The sequence below is a fragment of the Cherax quadricarinatus genome, chromosome 42, assembly GCF_038502225.1.
Source record: "Cherax quadricarinatus isolate ZL_2023a chromosome 42, ASM3850222v1, whole genome shotgun sequence".
Taxonomy (NCBI): Eukaryota; Metazoa; Arthropoda; class Malacostraca; order Decapoda; family Parastacidae; genus Cherax; species Cherax quadricarinatus.
Genome location: NC_091333.1, coordinates 31,945,084 through 31,968,219, shown reverse-complemented (window position 1 = coordinate 31,968,219; position 23,136 = coordinate 31,945,084). Strand labels below are relative to the sequence as shown.

At 45.2% G+C, this 23,136-nt stretch overlaps 1 protein-coding gene across 1 annotated transcript in view; it reads right to left on the bottom strand.

Annotated features, from left to right (window-relative positions):
- Positions 1-23,136, bottom strand: part of LOC128695544 (sodium-coupled monocarboxylate transporter 1) — a 330,002-nt gene that overhangs the window by 228,960 nt on the left and 77,906 nt on the right. Inside the window, exon 6 of the mRNA XM_070093458.1 lies at positions 500-718. Coding sequence (XP_069949559.1) covers positions 500-718 — 219 coding nt within the window. The remainder of the gene's footprint in view (positions 1-499; positions 719-23,136) is intronic.

Here is a 23,136-nt window from a genome sequence, read left to right as displayed (position 1 = left end):
ACAAACCTGCAATGATCGATTTGTATGAGTTATAACGGACTCGCTTAAGTCACTAAATATGTGTACTGTACCAAAATAGGTTTTTCTCTCCTTGTATGTATGTTGGTAGTTATTATTGTGATCACTATTTACGTGATTAAATTATTCTTGACTGTTGGTGGAAAGGCGATGTACAGATTGAATGTCTCGTGTAGTCGACCAACTTTGTATCCCATTTTCCAACTAAACAGAAAAAAATAAAACAAAACTTTGCTTCTATTGGTGAAAGTTGACAAAATATATTTGCTGAGATATATGCACTAATAGTTGTATATGCCTATTAGATATTCTCAAATACAAAGTGTTTAGTTAGTGTTCTTTCTCTTTTAACACAAGCTATTTTCTAATTATGTTTAGAAATTCTGTAGTTCACATAGATATTATCCTTCAATTATTCAGTCTCCATGATAGCTTACTGTATAAGTCACTAGGTATACAAACTCAAGAAACTAGGACCTACCTCAGGACACCCCCATATATTGCAGCTACGAAGAGGCCGGCCACACCTGTCAAGTGTTTCAACTTGTCAGTCACTAAATATGGGATAATTTGGTCAGGTTTTTTTATCCTGCCTGAGGTGAGTGGGTCACAGTCCCAGTAAGTGGCGAAGGCCACTAGACCAGCGTAGTAAAATACTGTCCACAGCAAGTACACTCCAACCAAGAAGATCACCAACAATCTGTAAGAAAAAAAATAAACTTTATTAGTGTGAAAATTATTATTATTATTATTATTATTATTATTATTATTATTATTATTATTATTATTATTATTAGTTGGTGAGCAAATCATCTGCAGGAGGCTTACAGGGCATCACCTGAATTATTACCTGCAAGTAATTTGGGTGAGGTAAGTGGGACTTAGTCACAGTAGCTAGACCTTACATTAAATTAATTATGATATTAAAACCAGTTACTCTGGTTTAAGGTTTTTTGGACATATTAACAATTACGATTTAAGTACTGTAGTTGGATTACACAAAAACACCCGCCTAACACCTAGACCATGCACTGGCCACCTAGCGATCTATATACAAAGACAAATAGTGCACTTCCCTGTCAGTGATGTCCGCATTTATTTTCTGCCATGCACACATAATTCTTGAGGACCGGCAAATTTCCTGTCCTAGTTCTTCAGCAGAAGACATTAGCATGGATTCCAATTACAAATCCAGGCAGAAACATCCCATTATGGTCTCGATATTGCTATATTATTAGACAATTGTAACAACCAGTGTACACAGATTAAATTTAATATCATATCTCTCCTGGAATCACTGCTGGCTGTTCTGTACCCACCTCCCTCGAAATATCTCGATGGGTCCAAATACCATCATATTTTAATATGCAATTATTATATTATTCATTTACATGTTCCACATTTAGGAAATTATATAAAAAAATTCCACAATTACATGTAAAAATAGTTTAAAAATCCAATAAAAGCATAATTGCTTAGGCTTTTGAAACCATCTTTAAAATAATATCTTAAAGCTATATGCTAGTGGTAGGAGTCTTCAAGCTGTCTTTGTGAGGGGGAGGGTTAATGGCAGGAGTCTTCAAGCTGTCTTTGTGAGGGGGAGGGTTAATGGCAGGAGTCTTCAAGCTGTCTTTGTGAGGGGGAGGGTTAATGGCAGGAGTCCTCAAGCTGTCTTTGTGAGTGGGGGACGGTTGATGGCAGGAGTCTTCAAGCTGTCTTTGTGAGGGGGAGAGGGTTGATGGTAGGAGTCTTCAAGCTGTCTTTGTGAGGGAGGAGGGTTGATGGCAGGAGTCTTCAAGCTGTCTTTGTGAGGGGGAGGGTTAATGGCAGGAGTCTTCAAGCTGTCTTTGTGAGGGGGGGAGGGTTGATGGCAGGAGTCTTCAAGCTGTCTTTGTGAGGGGGGGGGGTTAATGGCAGGAGTCTTCACGCTGTCTGTGTGTGGGGGAGGGTTAATGGCAGGAGTCTTCAAGCTGTCTTTGTGAGGGGGAGGGTTAATGGCAGGAGTCTTCAAGCTGTCTTTGTGAGGGGGAGGGTTAAGGGCAGGAGTCTTCAAGCTGTCTTTGTGAGGGGGGAGAGGGTTAATGGCAGGAGTCCTCAAACTGTCTTTGTGAGTGGGGGACGGTTGATGGCAGGAGTCTTCAAGCTGTCTTTGTGAGGGGGAGAGGGTTGATGGTAGAAGTCTTCAAGCTGTCTTTGTGAGGGAGGAGGGTTGATGGCAGGAGTCTTCAAGCTGTCTTTGTGAGGGGGAGGGTTAATGGCAGGAGTCTTCAAGCTGTCTTTGTGAGGGGGGGAGGGTTAATGGCAGGAGTCTTCAAGCTGTCTTTGTGAGGGGGGGAGGGTTGATGGCAGGAGTCTTCAAGCTGTCTTTGTGAGGGTGGAGGGTTGATGGTAGGAGTCTTCAAGCTGTCTTTGTGAGGGGGAGAGGGTTGATGGTAGGAGTCTTCAAGCCGTCTTTGTGAGGGGGGAGGGTTGATGGTAGGAGACTTCAAGCTGTCTTTGTGAGGGGGAGAGTTGATGGTAGGAGTCTTCAAGCTGTCTTTGTGAGGGGGGCGGGTTGATGGTAGGAGTCTTCAAGCTGTCTTTGTGAGGGGGGAGGGTTGATGGTAGGAGCCTTCAAGCTGTCTTTGTGAGGGGGAGAGGGTTGATGGTAGGAGTCTTCAAGCTGTCTTTGTGAGGTAGGAGGGTTGATGGTAGGAGTCTTCAAGCTGTCTTTGTGAGGGGGAAGGTTGATGGTAGGAGTCTTCAAGCTGTCTTTGTGAGGGGGGAGGGGGGATGGTAGGAGTCTTCAAGCTGTCTTTGTGAGGGGGGAGGGTTGATGGTAGGAGTCTTCAAGCAGTCTTTGTGAGGGGGGAGGGTTGATGGTAGGAGTCTTCAAGCTGTCCTTGTGAGGGGACAGGGTTGATGGTAGGAGTCTTCAAGCTGTCTTTGTGAGAGGGGGAGGGTTGATGGTAGGAATCTTCAAGCTGTCTTTGTCAATGGGGAGGGTTGATGGTAGGAGTCTTCAAGCTGTCTTTGTGAGGGGGGAGGGTTGATGGTAGGAGTCTTCAAGCTGTCTTTGTGAGAGGGGGAGGGTTGATGGTAGGAGTCTCCAAGCTGTCTTTGTGAGGGGGAGGGTTGATGGAAGGAATCTTCAAGCTGTCTTTGTGAGGGGGGGAGGGTTGATGGCAGGAGTCTTCAAGCTGTCTTTGTGAGGGGGAGGGTTGATGGCAGGAGTCTTCAAGCTGTCTTTGTGAGGGGGGGAGGGTTGATGGCAGGAGTCTTCAAGCTGTCTTTGTGAGGGGGGGAGGGTTGATGGTAGGAGTCTCCAAGCTGTCTTTGTGAGGGGGGAGGGTTGATGGCAGGAGTCTTCAAGCTGTCTTTGTAAGGGGGGGAGGGTTGATGGTAGGAGTCTTCAAGCTGTCTTTGTGAGGGGGGAGGGTTGATGGCAGGAGTCTTCAAGCTGTCTTTGTGAGGAGGAAGGTTGTTGGTAGGAGTCTTCAAGCTGTCTTTGTGAGGGGGGGAGGGTTGATGGTAGGAGTCTTCAAGCTGTCTTTGAGAGGGGGGAAGGTTGTTGGCAGGAGTCTTCAAGCTGTCTTTGTGAGGGGGAGGGTTGATGGCAGGAGTCTTCAAGCTATCTTTGTGAGGGGGAATGGTTGATGGCAGGAGTCTTCAAGCTGTCTTTGTGAGGGGGAGTGTTGATGGCAGGAGTCTTCAAGCTGTCTTTGTGAGGGGGGGAGGGTTGATGGCAGGAGTCTTCAAGCTGTCTTTGTGAGGGGGGAGGGTTGATGGTAGGAGTCTTCAAGCTGTCTTTGTGAGGGGGGGAAGGTTGATGGCAGGAGTCTTCAAGCTGTCTTTGTGAGGGGGGAGGGTTGATGGCAGGAGTCTTCAAGCTGTCTTTGTGAGGGGGGAGTTTTGTTGGTAGGAGTCTCCAAGCTGTCTTTGTGAGGGGGGAGGGTTGATGGCAGGAGTCTTCAAGCTGTCTTTGTGAGGGGCGAGGGTTGATGGCAGGAGTCTTCAAGCTGTCTTTGTGAGGGGGGGAAGGTTGATGGCAGGAGTCTTCAAGCTGTCTTTGTGAGGGGGGAGGGGTGATGGCAGGAGTCTTCAAGCTGTCTTTGTGAGGGGGGGGGTTGATGGCAGGAATCTTCAAGCTGTCTTTGTGAGGGGGGAGGGTTGATGGCAGGAGTCTTCAAGCTGTCTTTGTGAGGGGGGAGGGTTGATGGTAGGAGTCTTCAAGCTGTCTTTGTGAGGGGGGAGGGTTGATGGCAGGAGTCTTCAAGCTGTCTTTGTGAGGGGGGAAGGTTGATGGCAGGAGTCTTCAAGCTGTCTTTGTGAGGGGGGAGGGTTGATGGCAGGAGCCTTCAAGCTGTCTTTGTGAGGGGGGGAGGGTTGATGGCAGGAATCTTCAAGCTGTCTTTGTGAGAGGGGAGGGTTGATGGCAGGAGTCTTCAAGCTGTCTTTGTGAGGGGGGAGGGTTGATGGTAGGAGTCTCCAAGCTGTCTTTGTGAGGGGGGAGGGTTGATGGCAGGAGTCTACAAGCTGTCTTTGTGAGGGGGGAGGGTTGATGGCAGGAGTCTTCAAGCTGTCTTTGTGAGGGGGGGAAGGTTGATGGCAAGAGTCTTCAAGCTGTCTTTGTGAGGGGGGAGGGTTGATGGCAGGAGTCTTCAAGCTGTCTTTGTGAGGGGGGGAGGGTTGATGGCAGGAATCTTCAAGCTGTCTTTGTGAGGGGGGAGGGTTGATGGCAGGAGTCTTCAAGCTGTCTTTGTGAGGGGGGAGGGTTGATGGTAGGAGTCTCCAAGCTGTCTTTGTGAGGGGGGAGGGTTGATGGCAGGAGTCTTCAAGCTGTCTTTGTGAGGGGGGAGGGTTGATGGCAGGAGTCTTCAAGCTGTCTTTGTGAGGGGGGGAAGGTTGATGGCAAGAGTCTTCAAGCTGTCTTTGTGAGGGGGGAGGGTTGATGGCAGGAGTCTTCAAGCTGTCTTTGTGAGGGGGGGAGGGTTGATGGCAGGAATCTTCAAGCTGTCTTTGTGAGGGGGGAGGGTTGATGGCAGGAGTCTTCAAGCTGTCTTTGTGAGGGGGGAGGGTTGATGGTAGGAGTCTTCAAGCTGTCTTTGTGAGGGGGAGAGTTCATGGCAGGAGTCTTCAAGCTGTCTTTGTGAGGGGGGGAGGGTTGATGGCAGGAGACTTCAAGCTGTCTTTGTGAGGGGGGAGGGTTGATGGCAGGAGCCTTCAAGCTGTCTTTGTGAGGGGGGAAGGGTTGATGGCAGGAGTCTTCAAGCTGTCTTTGTGAGGGGGGAGGGTTGATGGCAGGAGTCGTCAAGCTGTCTTTGTGAGGGGGGAAGGTTGATGGCAGGACTCTTCAAGCTGTCTTTGTGAGGGGGGAGGGTTGATGGCATGAGTCTTCAAGCTGTCTTTGTGTGGGGGGAGGGTTGATGGCAGGAGTCTTCAAGCTGTCTTTGTGAGGGGGAGGGTTGATGGCAGGAGTCTTCAAGCCATCAAGCTATTCTTAGGTTTTCCAGGCATCCATATGCTGCAGCAGTTGTCTGGTTGATGCGCTCCTCAGGAGTAGTTCTCGATATTATACTCACCCCAAGATCCTTTTCCTAGAGTAAGGTTTGTAGTCTTTGGCCACCAAGTCGATACTCTGTCTAAGATCTTCTTTGCTCTTCCTTGATCTCCATTACTTTGCATTTGGCGGAGTTAAATACGAGGAGCAAGTTGCTGAACCAGGCTTCCAGTCTGTGCAGGTCTATTTGAAGACCTGCCTGATCCTCATCTGATTTATTACTCCTTATTAACTTAATATCATCTGCAAACAGGGACACTTCTGAGTCTGTCCCTTCCATCATGTCATTCACATATACCTAAAACAGCACTGGTCCTAGGACTGACCCCTGTGGAACACCACTTGTCACAGGAGCCCACTCTGACACCTCCTCATGCTTATTTACTATGACACGATGGTGCCTCCTTGTCAGGTATTCTTTGATTCATTGCAGTGCCTTTCCTGTTATGCATACCTGATTATCTAACACTAACTTCTTGTGAGGAATTGAGTCGAAGGCTTTCTTGCAGTTCAAGAATATGTAATCTACCCACCCCTCTCTCTCATGTCTTACTTTCGTTACCTTGTCATAAAACTCCAGTAGGTTTGTGATACGGGATTTCTATTCTCTGAAACCATGCTGGTTGCCGTTTATAAGCTTGTTCCTTTCTAGGTGTTCCACTACTCTCCTCCTGATAATATTCTCCATGATTTTGTATATCATACACGTCATTGACGCTCTTCTGTAGTTTAAATCAGATGTGGATCAGGCAGGACTTCAAAGAGACCTGGATAGGCTGGACACCAGATCCAGCAACTGGCTTCTCGAATTTAACTCAGCCAAATGCATAGTCATGAAGATCGGGGAAGGGCAAAGAAGACCGCAGACAGTGTATAGTCTTGGAATCCAAAGACTGCAAACCTCGATCAAGGAGAAAGATTTTGAGGTGAGTATAACACCGAGCACGTCTCCAGAAGCACACATCAACCAGATAACTGCTGCAGCATATGGACGCCTGGCAAACCTGAGAATAGCATTCCGTTACCTTAGTAAGGATTCGTTCAAGACACTGTACACCGTGTACCTCAGGCACATACTGGAGTATGCAACACCTGTTAGGAACCCACACCTGATGAAGCACGTCAAGTAACTAGAGAAAATGCAAAGGTTTGTGACAAGGTTAGTTCCAGAGCTAAGGGGAATGTCCTACAAAGAAAGGTTAAGGGAAATCAGTCTGACGACACTGGAGGACAGGAGGGTTAGAGGAGACATGATAACGACATACAAAATACTGTGTGGAATAGACAAGGTGGACAGTGACAGGATGTTCCAGATAGGGGACACAGAAACAAAGGGTCACAGTTGGAAGTTAAAGTCTGAGATGAGTCAAAGGGATGTTAGGAAGTATTTCATCGGTCATAGAGTAGTCAGGAAGTGGAATAGTCTAGCAAGTGATATAGTGGAGGAAGAAACCATACTTATCTTTAAGACGAAGTATGATAAAGCTCATGGGACAGGGAGAGAGAGGTCCTATTAGCGTTCAGAGGTGGGGCCAATAGTTGAGTCTCGACCCCTGCAACCACAATTAGGTGAGTACACATATACACACATCCCAAATGACCACACAAATATTCAGGGCAGAAAACCAGAGACTGGATGGTAGAACTCATGAAAGTGGGGAAGGAAGCGAGAAGAGCATTGCAAGAAAATGGAGGAGACGATAGCTGAAGAGAGCAAGAGATGTGAGCTACAAACCACAGCAGCAGAAGCTATGATACAGAGCTAAGAAAAATCTGAAACATTCTGTAAAAAAACATAGAGCAGTACAGGAATGACATCAGAAACTGTTACATCATTCACATATGAGGGGATTGTAGGGAACAAAGGAATTAAATTGTATGCAGAGGCCATATCAGACAACCATGGAACCCAGGAAAAGAGGAGGAGCACCAGGAACAAACTTGAGGACTGGAGACAATGAATTAACAAAGTTTTATGCCGAAGCCATAACAGACCACGGTTGTGTCTTGCAGATGTTAAGAAGGAAAAATGACAGACCATTGGGCACAGGGACAACAAATAGAGAAGAGACTGAAGAAAGGAAAGCTGTGATAGAAGAAATTAAATCGAATCAGGGGATACAAAGAGAACTGCAGTGGGAGAATGGAAGGTAGAGTTCAGTCTTTCCTTATGGGCTCTAAGAAGTTGAAGGGGAAATTTACAAAGCAAGAAGACAGGGAGACAAAAAAAGCAATTGAAAGTATCATAAAGAAACAATAGGAGAGTATGACATGAAGAAGCTGACAAGTTTTCTGAGAATACAAGGGTTTGCAAGAGGTAGAATCCGGCCAGTCAAGTTGATCTTTCAAGGCAGAATCAGCAGGAAACAGGATCCTGCAAGAGAAAGTATGACAAGAACACATATTAGCTTACCGGAGGGTGTACCTCGATCGAAACAGAACACAATTAGTAAATGTAATGATGGACTATGTGACAATAGAATGCAAGGACGCTGAAGAGAGGTTTGTTCCCAAGGGAAACAGAAATAATGGAAAGACCAAAACGAGCCCTTGGTTCACCCAAAAGTGTAGGGAGGCAAAAACTAAGTATCCTTGAGAATGAGAAAAGTACAGAAGGTAATGGTCCCAGGAAAAATTAGAGATTAATAGAAGAGCCAGAAACGAATATACACAAATAAAGAGGGAAGCACAGCGAAAATATGAAAATGACATAGCATCAACACTCAGTTCTGACACGAAACTGCTGTATAGCCACGTCAGTAGGAAAACAACTGTTAAGGATCAGGTAATCAGGTTGAGGAAGGAAGGTGGGGAGTTCATATGAAATGACCAAGAAGTATGTGAGGAGCTCAACTTGGGATTTAAAGAAGTATTCACAGTAGAGACAGGAAGGAGTCCAGGAAGTCAGAATAGCAGTGTACATCATTAAGGGACACACCAACAAGTGCTGGACAAAATATACTTGTTACGAACCGAGAAGAGAACTGGAGAAGTGGCTGACTGAGCATTTCAGTGCTGCTGCCAGACAACAGTACCCAGTGTTACATCATCGCACTTTATGTCGAGGCTGTTGAACCAACCTCATGCAGTTTGTCCACAACAGCTCACTGAGTCTGACAGCCTCAGTTACCTGATGGCTGCATTCAGTGTACTCACAACATAGCGTGTTCTGCACAGCTCACTGAGAGTAAAAACCTCACACATAGTGTGAGTTTAGCACGGCTTCACAGTTTGACTTTGTTGGTAACGTCTGTTGACAACGAAAGTTTCCTGCTGGGAATGTGGACTTAGTTTCCTGACGGCAGCGACTGGACTTAGTTTGCTGCTAGAACCGATTGGACTTCGTTCCTGATGGCATCGAATAACTTAGTTCCTGTTGACTACGACTGGACAGTTTCCTGATGGCAGCAACTGGACTTAGTCGGCTGGCCCCACGATGGTGTTAGTGTTGCGCACTGCAAGTTGTCATGTGGACATGGTGTGTTATAACATGGAGATAAGGGTGTCATGAGGATCAGTAACAAATGTTTGAAGATGTACATGGAGATAAGGGTGTCATGAGGATCAGTAACAAACGTGTGAAGATGTACATGGAGACATGGGTGTCATGTTATCATCCTGTTCAACATAATCTATTATTTCAGGAATATCGCTAGTATTTTCCTGGGTGAAAACTGAGAGGAAGTAGTTATTTTGAATTTCACACATATATTTATCACTGTTAGTGAAATGACCAGAGTTGCTCTTAAGTGGGCCAATCATGTCCCTAATCTTACTTCTATATACCTGAAAAAACCCTTTTGGGTTAGTCTTTGAATCCCTTGTGACCTTAGCCTCATAATCCCTTTTTGCTTTTCTTATCCCTTTCTTTATTTCTCTCTTTAATTGAATATATTGATTTCTTAACTGTCCATCCCCTCTTTTGATACGCATGTATATGCCTCTTGAATCTATTGTTCATCCATTCGGGATCATTTTTGTTAGATCTAATTTCCCTACTCGGAACAAAAGTTGTTTGGGCAGCTAGAACTATGCTCTGAAAAACGTCATATTGGCAACCAAAATCACCTACCTGACTCATAGTCAGGACATCCCAATTTAGCCCACCCAGGTAATTTTTCAGTGCCATGAAGTCGGCCAAGTGAAAATCTTGTACAGAGATTTGATTGCAGTTATCTGGGTAATTCCATGATATATTGAAACTACGTGATTTGCGATCACTTTCCCCAAGCTCATCATTAACCTCAAGATTATTAATTAGTGAATCTTTGTTGGCAAGAACCAAGTCAAGCAGATTGCTTCCTCTAGTTCTGTTCTAAAAAGCAATCTTGAACCGTATCAAGAAAGTCATTAGACTCATGATTTCCTGTCATATTGTTTCAATCAATTTGTCTCAAGTTAAAATTTCCCATTATCACAACATTTTCATATCTAGATGCCTTATGAATTTCGTCCCATAACAGCTTACTGCACTCCCTCTCAAGGTTTGGGAGCCTACAAATCACACCCTAAATTAATTTGTCACGTCCCTTGAGAAACTGTAGCCAGGCAGATTCTGAGTTCGATGTTTCTAATCTTATATCATATCTAAGACAACAATTTAAATTGTCTCTGACATACATCGCCACCTCACCAACCTTCCTGTTGACGCTATCAGTGTGGAATAGTTTATAACCCTGTATGTATTGTAAGCTTCCTGGCTGCCTTGTTTGCAAGATTTACAACGTGGTTTTTCATGGTCAGTTTGGAGTCAAATTTCACCCCAAGGATATCAACTTCTTCCCCAGGTGCCAACACCCTCCCATTCATCCTTACTACTGCACCGGCATTGCCATCATGGTGCCTAGAGATCATCATCATTTGTGTTTTCTCAGGTGCAAATGTTACTTGCCGTCTATTTCCCCAAGCTGATATAGCTCTTAGCTGGTGATTGATGTAGCTTAGAGCAGCTGACATTTCTTCTCTTGGATAAGTGAATGTCAGTGTACAGTCATCTGCATATGTATGGGATTCTGGGATGAGAAGAACAAGGTCATTCAAGCAGACATTCCATAACAATGGTCCCAGAACGCTTCCTTGTGGAACACTCGCCCCAGTAGTATGTCTTGCTGATTCTGTTCCATTGAGAACTACCCTTAGAGATCTACTATAAAGGTAATTACTGAAGAGACATAGCGTTGAACCTGCAATTCCCAGAGCTTGCAGGTTTGCTAAGAGGCCCTGGTGCCACACCCGGTCGAAAGCACCAGCAATGTCCAGGGCTTCCACACAGCTGACATTGGATTCATCCATTGACTGGTGCCACTTAGTGGAGAGGTTTTACAACAGATCAGCAGCAGAGTAACCTTTCCTGAATCCACGTTGATGGTCTCTCTCTCTCTTTCTCTCTCTCTCTCTCTCTCTCTCTCTCTCTCTCTCTCTCTCTCTCTCTCTCTCTCTCTCTCTCTCTCTCTCTCTCTCTCTCTCTCTCTCTCTCTCTCTCTCTCTCTCTCTCTCTCTCTCTCTCTCTCTCTCTCTCCTCTACCATTCCCCCTTCTCTCCCTCCCATGATTTTCTCCCTCTCCCTCTGCCTCTACCTCCCCTTATTCCACTCTCTTAACCTCTCCACACCTCTCTCACCCTTCTCCGGTCTCACCCTCCTCATCTCTTTACTCCCTACCTTCCTGCAGGTTCAGTGGGACAGAGAATTGGTAGGAAAGTCAGTAACCGAAATGATGGAATACGTAACAAGAAAACGCAAGAAGGCAGAGGAAAAGTTTGTTCCCAAGGCAACAGAAATAATGGGATGACCAAAGAAAGTCATTGAATTGCCCGAAGGTGTAAGGAGGCAAAAACTAAGTGCACAAGAGAATAGAAAAGGTACAAAAGGCAAAAAACCTAGGAAAATAAGCAGATTAGCCGATGAGCCAGAAACGAGAATGCACAGATAAGGAGGGAGGCCCAGCGACAGTACGAAAATGATATAGCATCGAAAGTCAGGTCTGACCCGAAGGGAACACTAACAAGGAATACTCCAACAAGTGTTGGATGACATACAGACAACTGAGGAGGAGGTAATGAAGCTGCTAAGTGACCTTAATACCTTAAAGGCAATGAGATCGGACAATATCTTCCCGTGGGTTTTTAGAGGGTCATCAGGGCTCCCACAGGGGTCGGTCCTAGGTCATGTGCTCTTTGGGTATATGAGAATGACATGATGGAAGGGATAGATTCAGAAGTGTCCCTGTATGCAGATGATGTGAAGTTAATGAGGAGAATTAATTCGCCTCAGAGAGAGAGAGAGAGAGAGAGAGAGACCATCAACATGGCTTCAGGAAAGGTTACTCTGCTGCTGATCTGTTGTAAAACCTCTCCACTAAGTGGCACCAGTCACTGGATGAATTCAAAGTCAGCTGTGTGGAAACACTGGACATTGCTGGTGCTTTCGACTGGGTGTGCCACCAGGGCCTCTAGGCAAACCTGCAAGCTCTGGGAATTGCAGGCTCTATGCTATGTCTCCTAAGTAATTACCTTCATGGTAGATCACTAAGGGTAGTTCTCAATGGAACAGAATCAGCAAGACATACTAATGGGGCGAATGTTCCACAAGGAAGCATTCTGGGACCATTGTTATGGAATGTCTACTTCAATGACCTTCATCTCATCCCAGAATCCCATGCATATGCAGACGACTGTACACTGACATTCACTTATCCAAGAGAAGAAATGCCAGCTGCTCTAAGCTGCATCAATCACCAGCTAAGAGTTATATCAGCTTGGGGAAATAGATGGCAAGTAACATTTGCACCTGAGAATACCCAAATGATCTCTAGGCACCATGATGGTAATGCCGGTGCAGTAGTAAGGATGAATGGGAGGGTGTTGGCACCTGGGGAAGAAGTTGATACCCTAGGGTGAAATTTGACTCCAAACTGACCATGAAAAACCACGTTGTTAATCTTGCAAACAAGGCAGCCAGGAAGCTTACAACTCATACAAGGTTATAAACTATTCCACACTGATAGGGTCAACAGGAAGGGTGGTGAGGTGGCGATGTATGTCAGAGGAAATTTAAATTGTCTTAGATACGATATAGATTAGAAACATCGAACACAGAATCTGCTTGGCTACAGTTTCTCAAGGGACGTGACAAATTAATTTTGGGTGTGATTTGTAGGCTCCCAAACCTTGAGAGGGAGTGCAGTAAGCTGTTATGGGACGAAATTCATGACGCATCTAGATATGAAAATGTTGTGATAATTGGAGATTTTAACTTTAGACATATTGGAATAATATGACAGGAAATCTTGAGTCTAGTGACTTTCTTGATACTGTTCAGGATTGCTTTTTAGAACAGGTTGTGACAGAACCAACTAACGGAAACAATCTGCTTGACTTGTTTCTTGCCAAAAAAGATTCACTAATTAATAATCTTGAGGTTAATGATGAGCTTGGGGAAAGTGATCACAAATCACTTAGTTTCAATATATCATGGAATTACCCAGATAACTGCAATCAAATCTCTATACCAGACATTTCGTTTGGCCGACTTCATGGGACTTAAAAATTACCTAGGAGGGCTAAATTGGGATGTCCTGACTATGGGTCAGGTAGGTGATCTTGGTTGCCAATATGACGTTTTTCAGAGCATAGTTCCAGCTGCCCAGACAACTTTTGTTCCGAGTAGGGAAATTAAATCTAACAAAATTGATCCCAAATGGATGAATAATAGATTAAAACATCTCATTGGTCAAAAGAGAGGCATATACATGCGTATCAAAAGAGGGGATGGACAGTTAAGAAATCAATATATTCAATTAAAGAGAGAAATAAAGAAAGGAATAAAAGTTAAGGCTTGTAATGGGATTCAAAGAGACTAACCCAAAATGGTTCATTCAGGTATATAGAAGCAAGATTTAGGGACAAAATTGGCCCAACTTTAAGAGTAACTTGGTCATTGGAATCACCTGACAGTCATAAGGATATGTGTGAAATTTCTAACTACCTTACTTCCTCCTCAGCTTTTCACCCAGGAAAATACTAGCAATATTCCTGAAATAATAGATAATGTAGAACAGGATGATAACCAAACCTACGCAACGATTATGGTAAACTAGTGACATATCCTCAGATAAATAGGAGAAACTAAAACCTAACCAAATCCCCATCCCTAGGCAACCTCCATGAACTGTTTGCAGAGTGTTAAAGGAAATGGTAAAGAGTGGAACTTAGCATACCTTTGGCTAATCTAACAATAATATCACTACAAACTGGCACATAGTGCCAAATGTGGAAAATGGCAAACGTATTACTTATTTCATAAAGGCACAGGTGACAGGTCCCTTGGATTTTCGATCTATAGACCAACAAGCTTTACTCCAAAGGGAAAATGGATAATCAAGAATTGACCATACGACACAATTGCAGCCATCTTGACAGGCACAGATTGATTAATGAATCTCAACATGGTTTTACATAGGAGCCGTTCCCTGTCTACGAATAAATACTAACTTTTTTTCTACCTAGGCGTTTGAGGAGGCAGACTGGCATGGTAATGAATATGACATTGTGTATATGGACTTCATAGTAAGGCTTTCCTATAGAGTTCCACTGCACCAGAGGCTATAGGAGGAGAAATTCCTCCTGGGCAGAGGCATGGCATGACAAATAGGCAGCAGAGAGTTTTACATAAATGGAGAGGGAACTGTAATGGGGCACTAAAACAAGCTGTCCAATTCCATTCTAATGAGGACACTAGAGCACTCCAGATGATTTGAACAGACTGATGCAATGGACGTGGAGGAAGTAAGTGGTCATTGATAAAATGTAGGTTATAAATATTGACAGGTAAATAAAACTATGCCTTATATATATGCTAACAAATAATAGGATTGCGAAAAGGATTTAGGAGTTCAAGGTTAGGCAGTAATCCCAAAACCAAGACAACAGTGCATTAGTGTTTCGCAACAAAGCTAACAGAACTTGGCCTTACATTGATAGGAAGTATATAAATAATAGAAGTCCCTGCAGGTTGTTCCTTCAACCTATATAACCTTGGTTAGGCCTCTATTTAGACTATGCTGCTCAGTTCTGGTCATCGTATTACAGAATGGATGAGAAATACCTGGAAACGGGTACAGAGGTAGGATGACAAAAGTTGATCCCATGTGCAATCAGAAACTTCTCCCTGTCAGGATAGACTGAGGGCCCTCAATCTGCACTCTCTCGAAAGCCAGAATTAGGAATTAGGGGGACATGATCGAGTGTGCAAGGAATGGAAAACAGGAATAAATAAAGAGGATGTAAATAGAGTGGCCTGGAAAAATTTCCCAGCCAAGACAGGACACATGCAAACATTTGCCAACTTGGAAAACTTGGATTCCAGGAAGGATATAGGACAGCAGAAAATTGGCTTTGATAATAGAGCTTGTGGAATGAGTGGAACAAAAACTCTGAGTGTAGTTATTGAGGCTACAAAACGTTGTGTAAGTTTTAAAAATAGGATTAGGATAAACACATGAGTGGGGTGTGGGTAGGTGAATTGACCTGACTAGCCATTACCAGGGTCTGGTGCCGTGGCGCCTTTCCTTGAGCTTTTCTGAAGGACCAGACTGGTAGGGTCACTTACTAATCCGGGGTGATAATCATTAGGCTAACTCCGGGGGACATGGACCTGCTGCAACATGGGTCAGTAGGCCTGCTGCACTTGTTCCTTCTTTCTATAGTTCTTATGTTCTTACAGTATTCGCATCCTACTTGACAGCAGGGGTTGGGCTTAGATTTGGGAACAAGTGGCAACAAGGCATGCTCACACCTTGATTATTACTGCTCCACTTTCTTGGTTCTGCCTGCCCACCTTCCTTCTTCATGACCTGCTTTGACAAAGTAGAGAAACAGAGCAAGATGTCTCATCTCCTCGCCTGACCAATCCCTGGATAGATCTAATCATTTCCAGCAGAGCCTTCAACACAGAGGATATGGGTGGGCCTTATTGTTAACTTACAAGGCCAACATTGTCAAAAATACTCCATACTTGGATCCACTTCATGGACAGCGTGAATCAAGTTTTCTATAACCACCAAGACGCAGAAAGTCAGCAACTTCAACTCTGGCCAGTACCCACTCTCCAGAACATCACTTCATCTTTCGGTCTTCTTTGTCATTAGCCCCAATCTTTCTACGCCGATTTTGCATTTGGCAGGGTTAAATTCGAGAAGCTTAGTTACTGGACCTAGGTGTCCAGTTTCCTGTCCAGGATGAGGATCCTGCCTGATCCTCATCTGATTTTAATTCTCATTAACTCTTACATCATCTGCGTATAGGGACACTTCTGGAGTCTAACCTTTCCATCATGCCACAACATATACCAGAAAATAGCATTATCCGCCAAGGACCGGAACCCCTGAGGATCTCGCCTGTCCACAGGTGCGCAGGAGTGATAACGCCATATCATGTAGCAATGACTCGTTGTTGCCTCCCTGACAGGTATTTCCCTCTCGATCTATTGTAGTGCACTTCCCAAGGGTTATGAGCACCTCAATCCTCTTAGCTGCTTCTCCAATCTCCTGTGAGGAACCTGTGGCAAAGGCCTTCTTGCAGTCGAAGTTAAGGTATGCAATCAACCCACCTCTACTCTGGGCCCTTACTTCTATAACTTTATCATAAAACTCCCATTAGGTTTGGTGATACATAATTTGCCTTTCCATAAAATCCATGCTGGCTTGGAGTTTATACCTTGTTCCATTCCAGGTGTTCCCATCACTTCTCCTGATAATCTTTCTCTTCCCTATGACTTTGCATACTACGAACGTCAGTGACACTGGTGGTATAGTTTAGCGCCTCTTCTCTGTCTCTTTTTTTAAATGGAACTGCATTTAACCGTCTTCCATACTTCGGTAGTTTCCAGTTTCATGGGCAACTTAAAGCTGAAGATTGTGGCATTACCTGGGCACACACAGCATATCCAATTCTCCTGGAAGGAATCCCTACGGGGACATACGCGTTGTCCAACTCCATTGCCTGCCAGGAGGTATCAATGCCCTTAGCAGCTTCCTTCACCTTCTTCCTCAGCTGTGTGTATGTCATCCAACACCTGTACAAAGCTGCAGGTAAAATTGTCCGACACATGTAAAGTAAAAGGACACAGTGGCAACAACGACATGACAGGTCTTGGCTTTGCTCTCCAGGAGCTTTATCGCCATTACAAGTCACACATGGATCATTGCAGGGCAGGGTATGAGCATAGAGTCAAGATGCCAGGTACTGTAAGGTACCATTCGATACCACTAGCGGCAGTAGCAGGGTGCAAGTGACAGCAATATTGTTAACATGGGCAGAGTTCACACTGCACATGAGCAAAAAGGATATGAAGCGATTACTGGGCAACGTAAAACAGGCTTGACAACAGAATTGAAGCAGGCTTAGTTTCTTAGCTAAGTTAACTATCTTGTGCTTTGGTGGTAGTTACACAGGACAGATTGGCAGGGCTTTACTTGCGCCGCCAGGAGATCGTTAAAGACCTGGAGACGGCGGCAGTATGCTTGCCGTTGCGCCTTTACATTGTATTTTCGAAAAGCCAGTGATCAGTGCCTGATTCGAGGCAGTTCTGGTGAAATTGGGTTTGATTGGGATCACCTACTGGGCATGCCTTTGACCATTGAGATGACTGGAGGTAACGTGCCAGTAGCACAGGCGCCACAACAGGTTGTCGTCTTTTCCACACAAATGTCAGCCACTTGGAGGATGTCGAGTTTTCCTGGCCAGTTTCCACTTCACGTAACCCTGTCACAGTTCTCCACAGTGGCAGGCAACCCCGAGACCGGGACTCATGGTGGAGCCGATTACCCTTGTATATTATCCTTTATTCGAAAGGCCAGCCAGAATGGCGACCTGGTGGCAGCCTTGGCAGCCAGGCATTTTTGGAGATCAGTTCCCAGTGCAACCCCGACCTGCCTGGGGAAGAATTGATGGACTCGCTTGAGCGGTGCTTGATGCGTCAGATATGATTCTGAAGAGTTTTTTCAGCAGTCCTTTGATGAAAGAAGGAAAATGCAATCTCGTGAATGTTTAATGAATGTACACATTTCTCGTCAACACTTCAGACCGACAAATAAGGCATGCGCCTTAGAAAAACTGATGACGATGCCTTCTTTTGGTCTTCGGCATTCCGACCTGGAATAGAGTGTGAGATCATCATTGCGGGCTTTCGATAAATCCTTCTGAGTCTTAGGTTGTTGTTCACTTCTGCGAATGGAGGACGTCGAGAAAAGGTAAAGTTCAAACATTGACTTCCTTCTTCTGCAGGAACTGGATCGCCGGTTCAACCGCGTTGAGCCTGCCTCGAAGATGATCCGCAGATCGTACATGGAGTTATCACGGCAACATCGTCCACGTAACGTTACCAGCGACGCCTCGAAGGGTACGATGTTGGCGAAAAGCGCTTCGACTTCAGGCGTCCCATGTATAAGTTGGAATGCACTTGTGGACGGCAATTATGGGGACTTCCATTCATGTCCATTTGCAGGAGCTGCATCGAGAAAACAGGCCGAAAAGCCAGCCAGAGTTTCACCGAAGTCAACCAGCCTCCGGGAGGCAGACAAGCACCAAGGTCTTCTGGACACTTTGACGTTCAGAATTTCCGACGGCTTTTTGGCAGGGTACCTTTGAGAAGCAGGAAAACGTTATTCACAAATCCGCCAGTTTCCTTCGTTACGGCCGGAGAACAAGGTTACGGTTTATGCATTGTTGCAAGCGTCACTCCGAATGCTAAGACGGCCATGGCGGGCCGCGTCCAGAAATGGCAGCGAGCAGGAACAGGCAACCTTTGGCCAGTGCTAGTGAGCAACCGCCCGATCCCGACGATTGGATTCTGGAAGGAAGAACACAAAGCCATGGGTCTTGCAAAACCATAGGTGCATGCTGTAGGGCTGGCTAGGCACCAGGCACAGAAGTTCTCTTTTTCCCTTTCTTCAGTGCCTGAGCATTTGTTCTGAGGCCTGCATAGAGGTCTAGCCATAACCACTGTTGAAAGAGGCCGATAGGTTGCCCAGGCGCAGACTCGATCCATTTCCAGCGGTCCATCATTTTAGCGTTGCAGAATCACCAGGCGTTGAGACGACCATTCGGCACCTCGATGGACGGAGGACATCGAATAACTGGGTCGCCACAGCAGCCTTGCATGGGCAGACAATGTTCAGTTCGAAGACAGGCGGTTCACGAATGGTTGCCAAAGCCAGCAGTGAAGGTATAGGTCCTCCTTTCTGGAAAGCCACCAAACAATGCGTTCATGGTTTCGGTTCACCAACGATTTCAGTTGATGTTAGGTTTGCAGTTTCCGCTGGAGGTTGCGGTTAAATGAGTCCCAGACCAGGCAAGCTTCGTTTTTCGCAAGTCGGTCCAGCGCGCGTGACGACAAGTTCGTCATCAGCACTCCATCGTCCCATTTCCTTCCATCGACCTGCCAGAGCAGAGGCCGGAAAGTCACGGACTGGAGCCTTGATCTTTCTGTTCGGAGGTTAGTTGCCGGAGACCGCGCTTGAGAACATGGCTCAGCAGTGTGTTGGTCAATTCGAAGACGGGCCCTGTGTTTCGCAGCTCAGCGATGCCAGAGCTCGGCACACTGCTCGGGTTAAGCAAGCTTGGGTAGCTGGAGAGCAAGCTTGAGAAGTTGCGCAGGAGCAGACCCTTAGATCACTCTCTTCGCCAGGCAATCTTGCAAAGTTGTGACCAGCCAGGCGATAGTTGCAGGCTTGGAACGAAGCCAGGGCGTTCAACATCTGCCCACACTGAAACGTCACAGGTCCGAACAGATTGCAACAGTTGGTAGAATTACCGACAATGGCGGTAAAGGGCAAAAGACACAAGCGCAACCTACGACATTTATTCAGGCAACGCCTCGCTTCTCCGAGGAGCTTTATCGCCAACACACAAACAACACGACAACAGTGGCAGGATTAGCATGAGGGTAATACAGAGCGGTTGCAGCTGCGACGGAACAATCGCCATGCCCACTGGTAGCGGCAAGTGATCAGCAACACAAGGGAGAGACACTCTGCAACATGAGTAGGATTATAAAGACATTTGGGGTAACATAAAACAGGTCTGGACAAACATGACTGGACGGCAGGCTAGCTCCAGTGAACACTTCTTCAGCTTGTTATAGGTATAACAGAGAGACTATGGATGGCAGTGTTTCTGAACCACAATTAAACAAAAACAACGGCAGCTTCTACCATCTCCGTAAAGTCTTAGCAAAGAATCCTCCTGAAAAACAGTAAACCCTGCCATCACAGTGTCACTCCTGTTATACTACAACAAAGCACAGAGAGTGAAACACTGGAAACAAGCTGCCTCTATCTTCCAGTCTATATTTGTCCAACCTATTTTTATGCTTACCCAAGTAATAGCTTCTATATCCCTACTCATGTAACACAAATTCAATTGCTCTACCATATTGTATTACTTTGTCACTTACCACTTACTACTACCACTAGCAGAACATCAGAAAATGGCACCCTCACTAGTATTCAACCTTCCACTCTTGATCCTATATATACCCTCCCTGTGTCCATGTATTGTTTGTAATGGCTTGATAAAGCTTCCTGGAGAGCGAAAACGTTGAGCCAATTAATAAATGCTTCATCATTAGCTTGCAACTTTGGTGTCCTTTTTACTTTACATATTGTCGGTAATTCTACCAACTTTATTACAATCTGTCGGACAATCTGCAACATAATGGACATTTCATGCAGACGTTATTTGACACCCTTTCTTTCGCTGCCTACAGCTATCGCAACAGACAATAACAACTTTTTACAAGATTGCCTGGCAGGAGGGGGCAAGGGTGATCCCTAAGCTCTACCCTCCTGCACAACCTCCAACCTCCAAGCACTTTCTCCCTTCCAGCTACCCAAGCTTACTTAACTGAATGTGCCGAAGAACTTTCTAACATCGCTAAGGGAAACCTTTTTGAAACTGCAAGGAACATGGAGGGCCAATCTTCAGATTGATCTAACACACTGCTGGGAGCATTATCAGCACAGTCACCACAGCTAACCTCCAAACATAAGATCAAACTCAATCGCAAACTTCAGTACCTCTGCTCTAAACAGTCCGATGGAGGAAGGAAATGGGACGTGAATCCCTGATAAACAACTTATCGTCCACGCACCTTAACCGACTACGAAAACAAGCACCTGAGTCTGGGACCCAAATCACTACCACCAACACAATGGCAAACCTCAACTACTGCAAACTTGCTAAATCTAGTTATCCAGGAACCATAGACACAGTGACAGCAACTTCCGGAGAAGGGCTAATATACGGAGGGCCTTCTTCACTGCCAGCTTTTTATGAACCTTTCTAACCTCTAATCTTCCTAGACGATACATCACTGCTCTAAGGAACCTCGCCAACGACCTCCCCAACATTATCGTCACCACCGCCGACAAAGGAGTGGTGGAGTCGTGCCATCCTCCCAACACCAGTGACTACAACAACTTAAAATGATGGATCGCTTTCGGAATCGACTCAATCTACATACGAATCCTATCAGCACTCCACCCAAACAGTGGGAGACGCTCACCAAAGATTTTCTACATACAAACCAGACAAATACTCAAACGCACCAGAGAAGGGAAGCAAACTTCTGTACTTGTTACTCCCAGCAACCCTAAATCCAGCACGCCATGGGTAATGGGTTTACCCAAGACCCATAAACACAACTATTCCTTCCTCCCCGAGACCAATCACGTCAGGAACAGGCAGTGCCTCCACACAAACCTAGCCGGAGTTCTTACCAAACATCTTTCCTGCCTTCTGGGGACCATCCATCAGTCCCCGCTCATCTTGGGGTTAAACAATCAGGTGACCTTTCTCAACCTGCATCCGTGAATCCTCTCCATCCCTAACAAGAAACTAAGCAGCTTTGATGTGACTTCCCTCTTCACAAAAGTACCTACCAAAGCTATCGAGGTTTCTGAAGGACGTAAAAGTCAATCAGGACCTTAATCTTCCTCTCCTCTACTCTCCTCCCGGAGATTTTGTTGACGATTAATGAACTTCTGTGTTAATTTTCAACCTGTTTTTCTTTTCAATAACAATGCTCTACAAACAAACTCCTTACGGCATGGGAATGGGGTCCCCACAAGTGCCTGTCCTCCAGCCTAACATATACACATGGAACACCTAGTAGTCCGAACACTTCGCCAACATCATCCCTTCAAGCGTCAACTTGTTACGATTACATGCGGACGATGTCCTCCGCAACAACTCCAAAACAAGCCTTTTGATGTACGGGATCTTTCAGCAAGGCTCAACGTAGTTGAACCTGGCGATCCAGTTTACACTAGAAGAAGAGTCCAATGACAAGCCTACTCGACCGTCCATCATCCTTCATTCAAAGTAGACAACAACCTCAAGATTTCCAAGTTTATCGAAACCCAACCAATAAAAATGATCTCACACAACTTTCTATTCCAGTCAAGATACCTAACACCTAAAAAAGAGGCATCATCATCGGGTTTTTCCCTAAGAGCATACCTGAATTTGTAGTCCTGAGTTTCTTTGACGAGGAGTGGCACATACATTCCACCAAACATTGACAGAGTTACATTTTCCTTCTTTTTCATCAAAGATCAAAAGCAAAAGAGCTCTTCAGATCATAAATTCTCCACGCATCAACACCACTCCCAGCAAAGTTATAATTCTTTTCCCAACAGTCAGGTTGCAGTAATTGAACGTCTCAAAAAGTACTCACAAGCTCAACACCAGAGTCGCCATCGCTTCTGTAGCACTTCAATAAAGGATAATAACCAGGACAAAAATCCAAGCACCACGAACCAGTCAATGCAGGAGTTTACACCTATACCCTGTGGAGGTTCCAGACAAGATTTACGTAGGTGAAACAAGCCAGAAACCTCCGACACCCGCCCGTCAACGAACACATTTACGCATGTAGGGAACGATAACCTGAACAACGCCTGTGTACAAGCACCGAAATTTCCAATCCAATCATCTCACGAAATTCAAAGCACGCCCTAAATTAGGTCATCCAATAAACCAATTTCCGCAGACGTAAGTGCCTCGAATCAGCACTGGATCGCTGTTTCGAATACAATTAAACAAAAACAACGGCAGCTTCCTACCATCTCCGGAAGTCTTAGCAAGAATCCTCCTGAAAAACACCTAGCCAACCCTGCCACACATAGTCTTCCTCCTGGTTATACTACAACAAAAGCAACAAGAGAGTGAACACTGAAACAAGCTGCCTCCCTATCTCCAGTCTCATATTTGTCCAACCTATTTTTATGTTACCCTAAGCAATAGCTTTTATATCCTTTTACTCATGTACGAATTAATTCGCTCTTACCATATTGTATTACTTTTGTCACTACCACTACTACTACCACTAGTGAACATCGAAATGGTACCTCACTAGTATTCACCTCCCCACTGATCCTATATATACCCTCTGTGTCCATGTATTGTTTGTAATGGCTTGATAAAGCTCCTGGAGAGCGAAACGTTGCCACAATAAATGTCACATTAGTTGCACTTGTGTCCTTTTACTTTACATCCAACACCTGTTGATATATTCCATG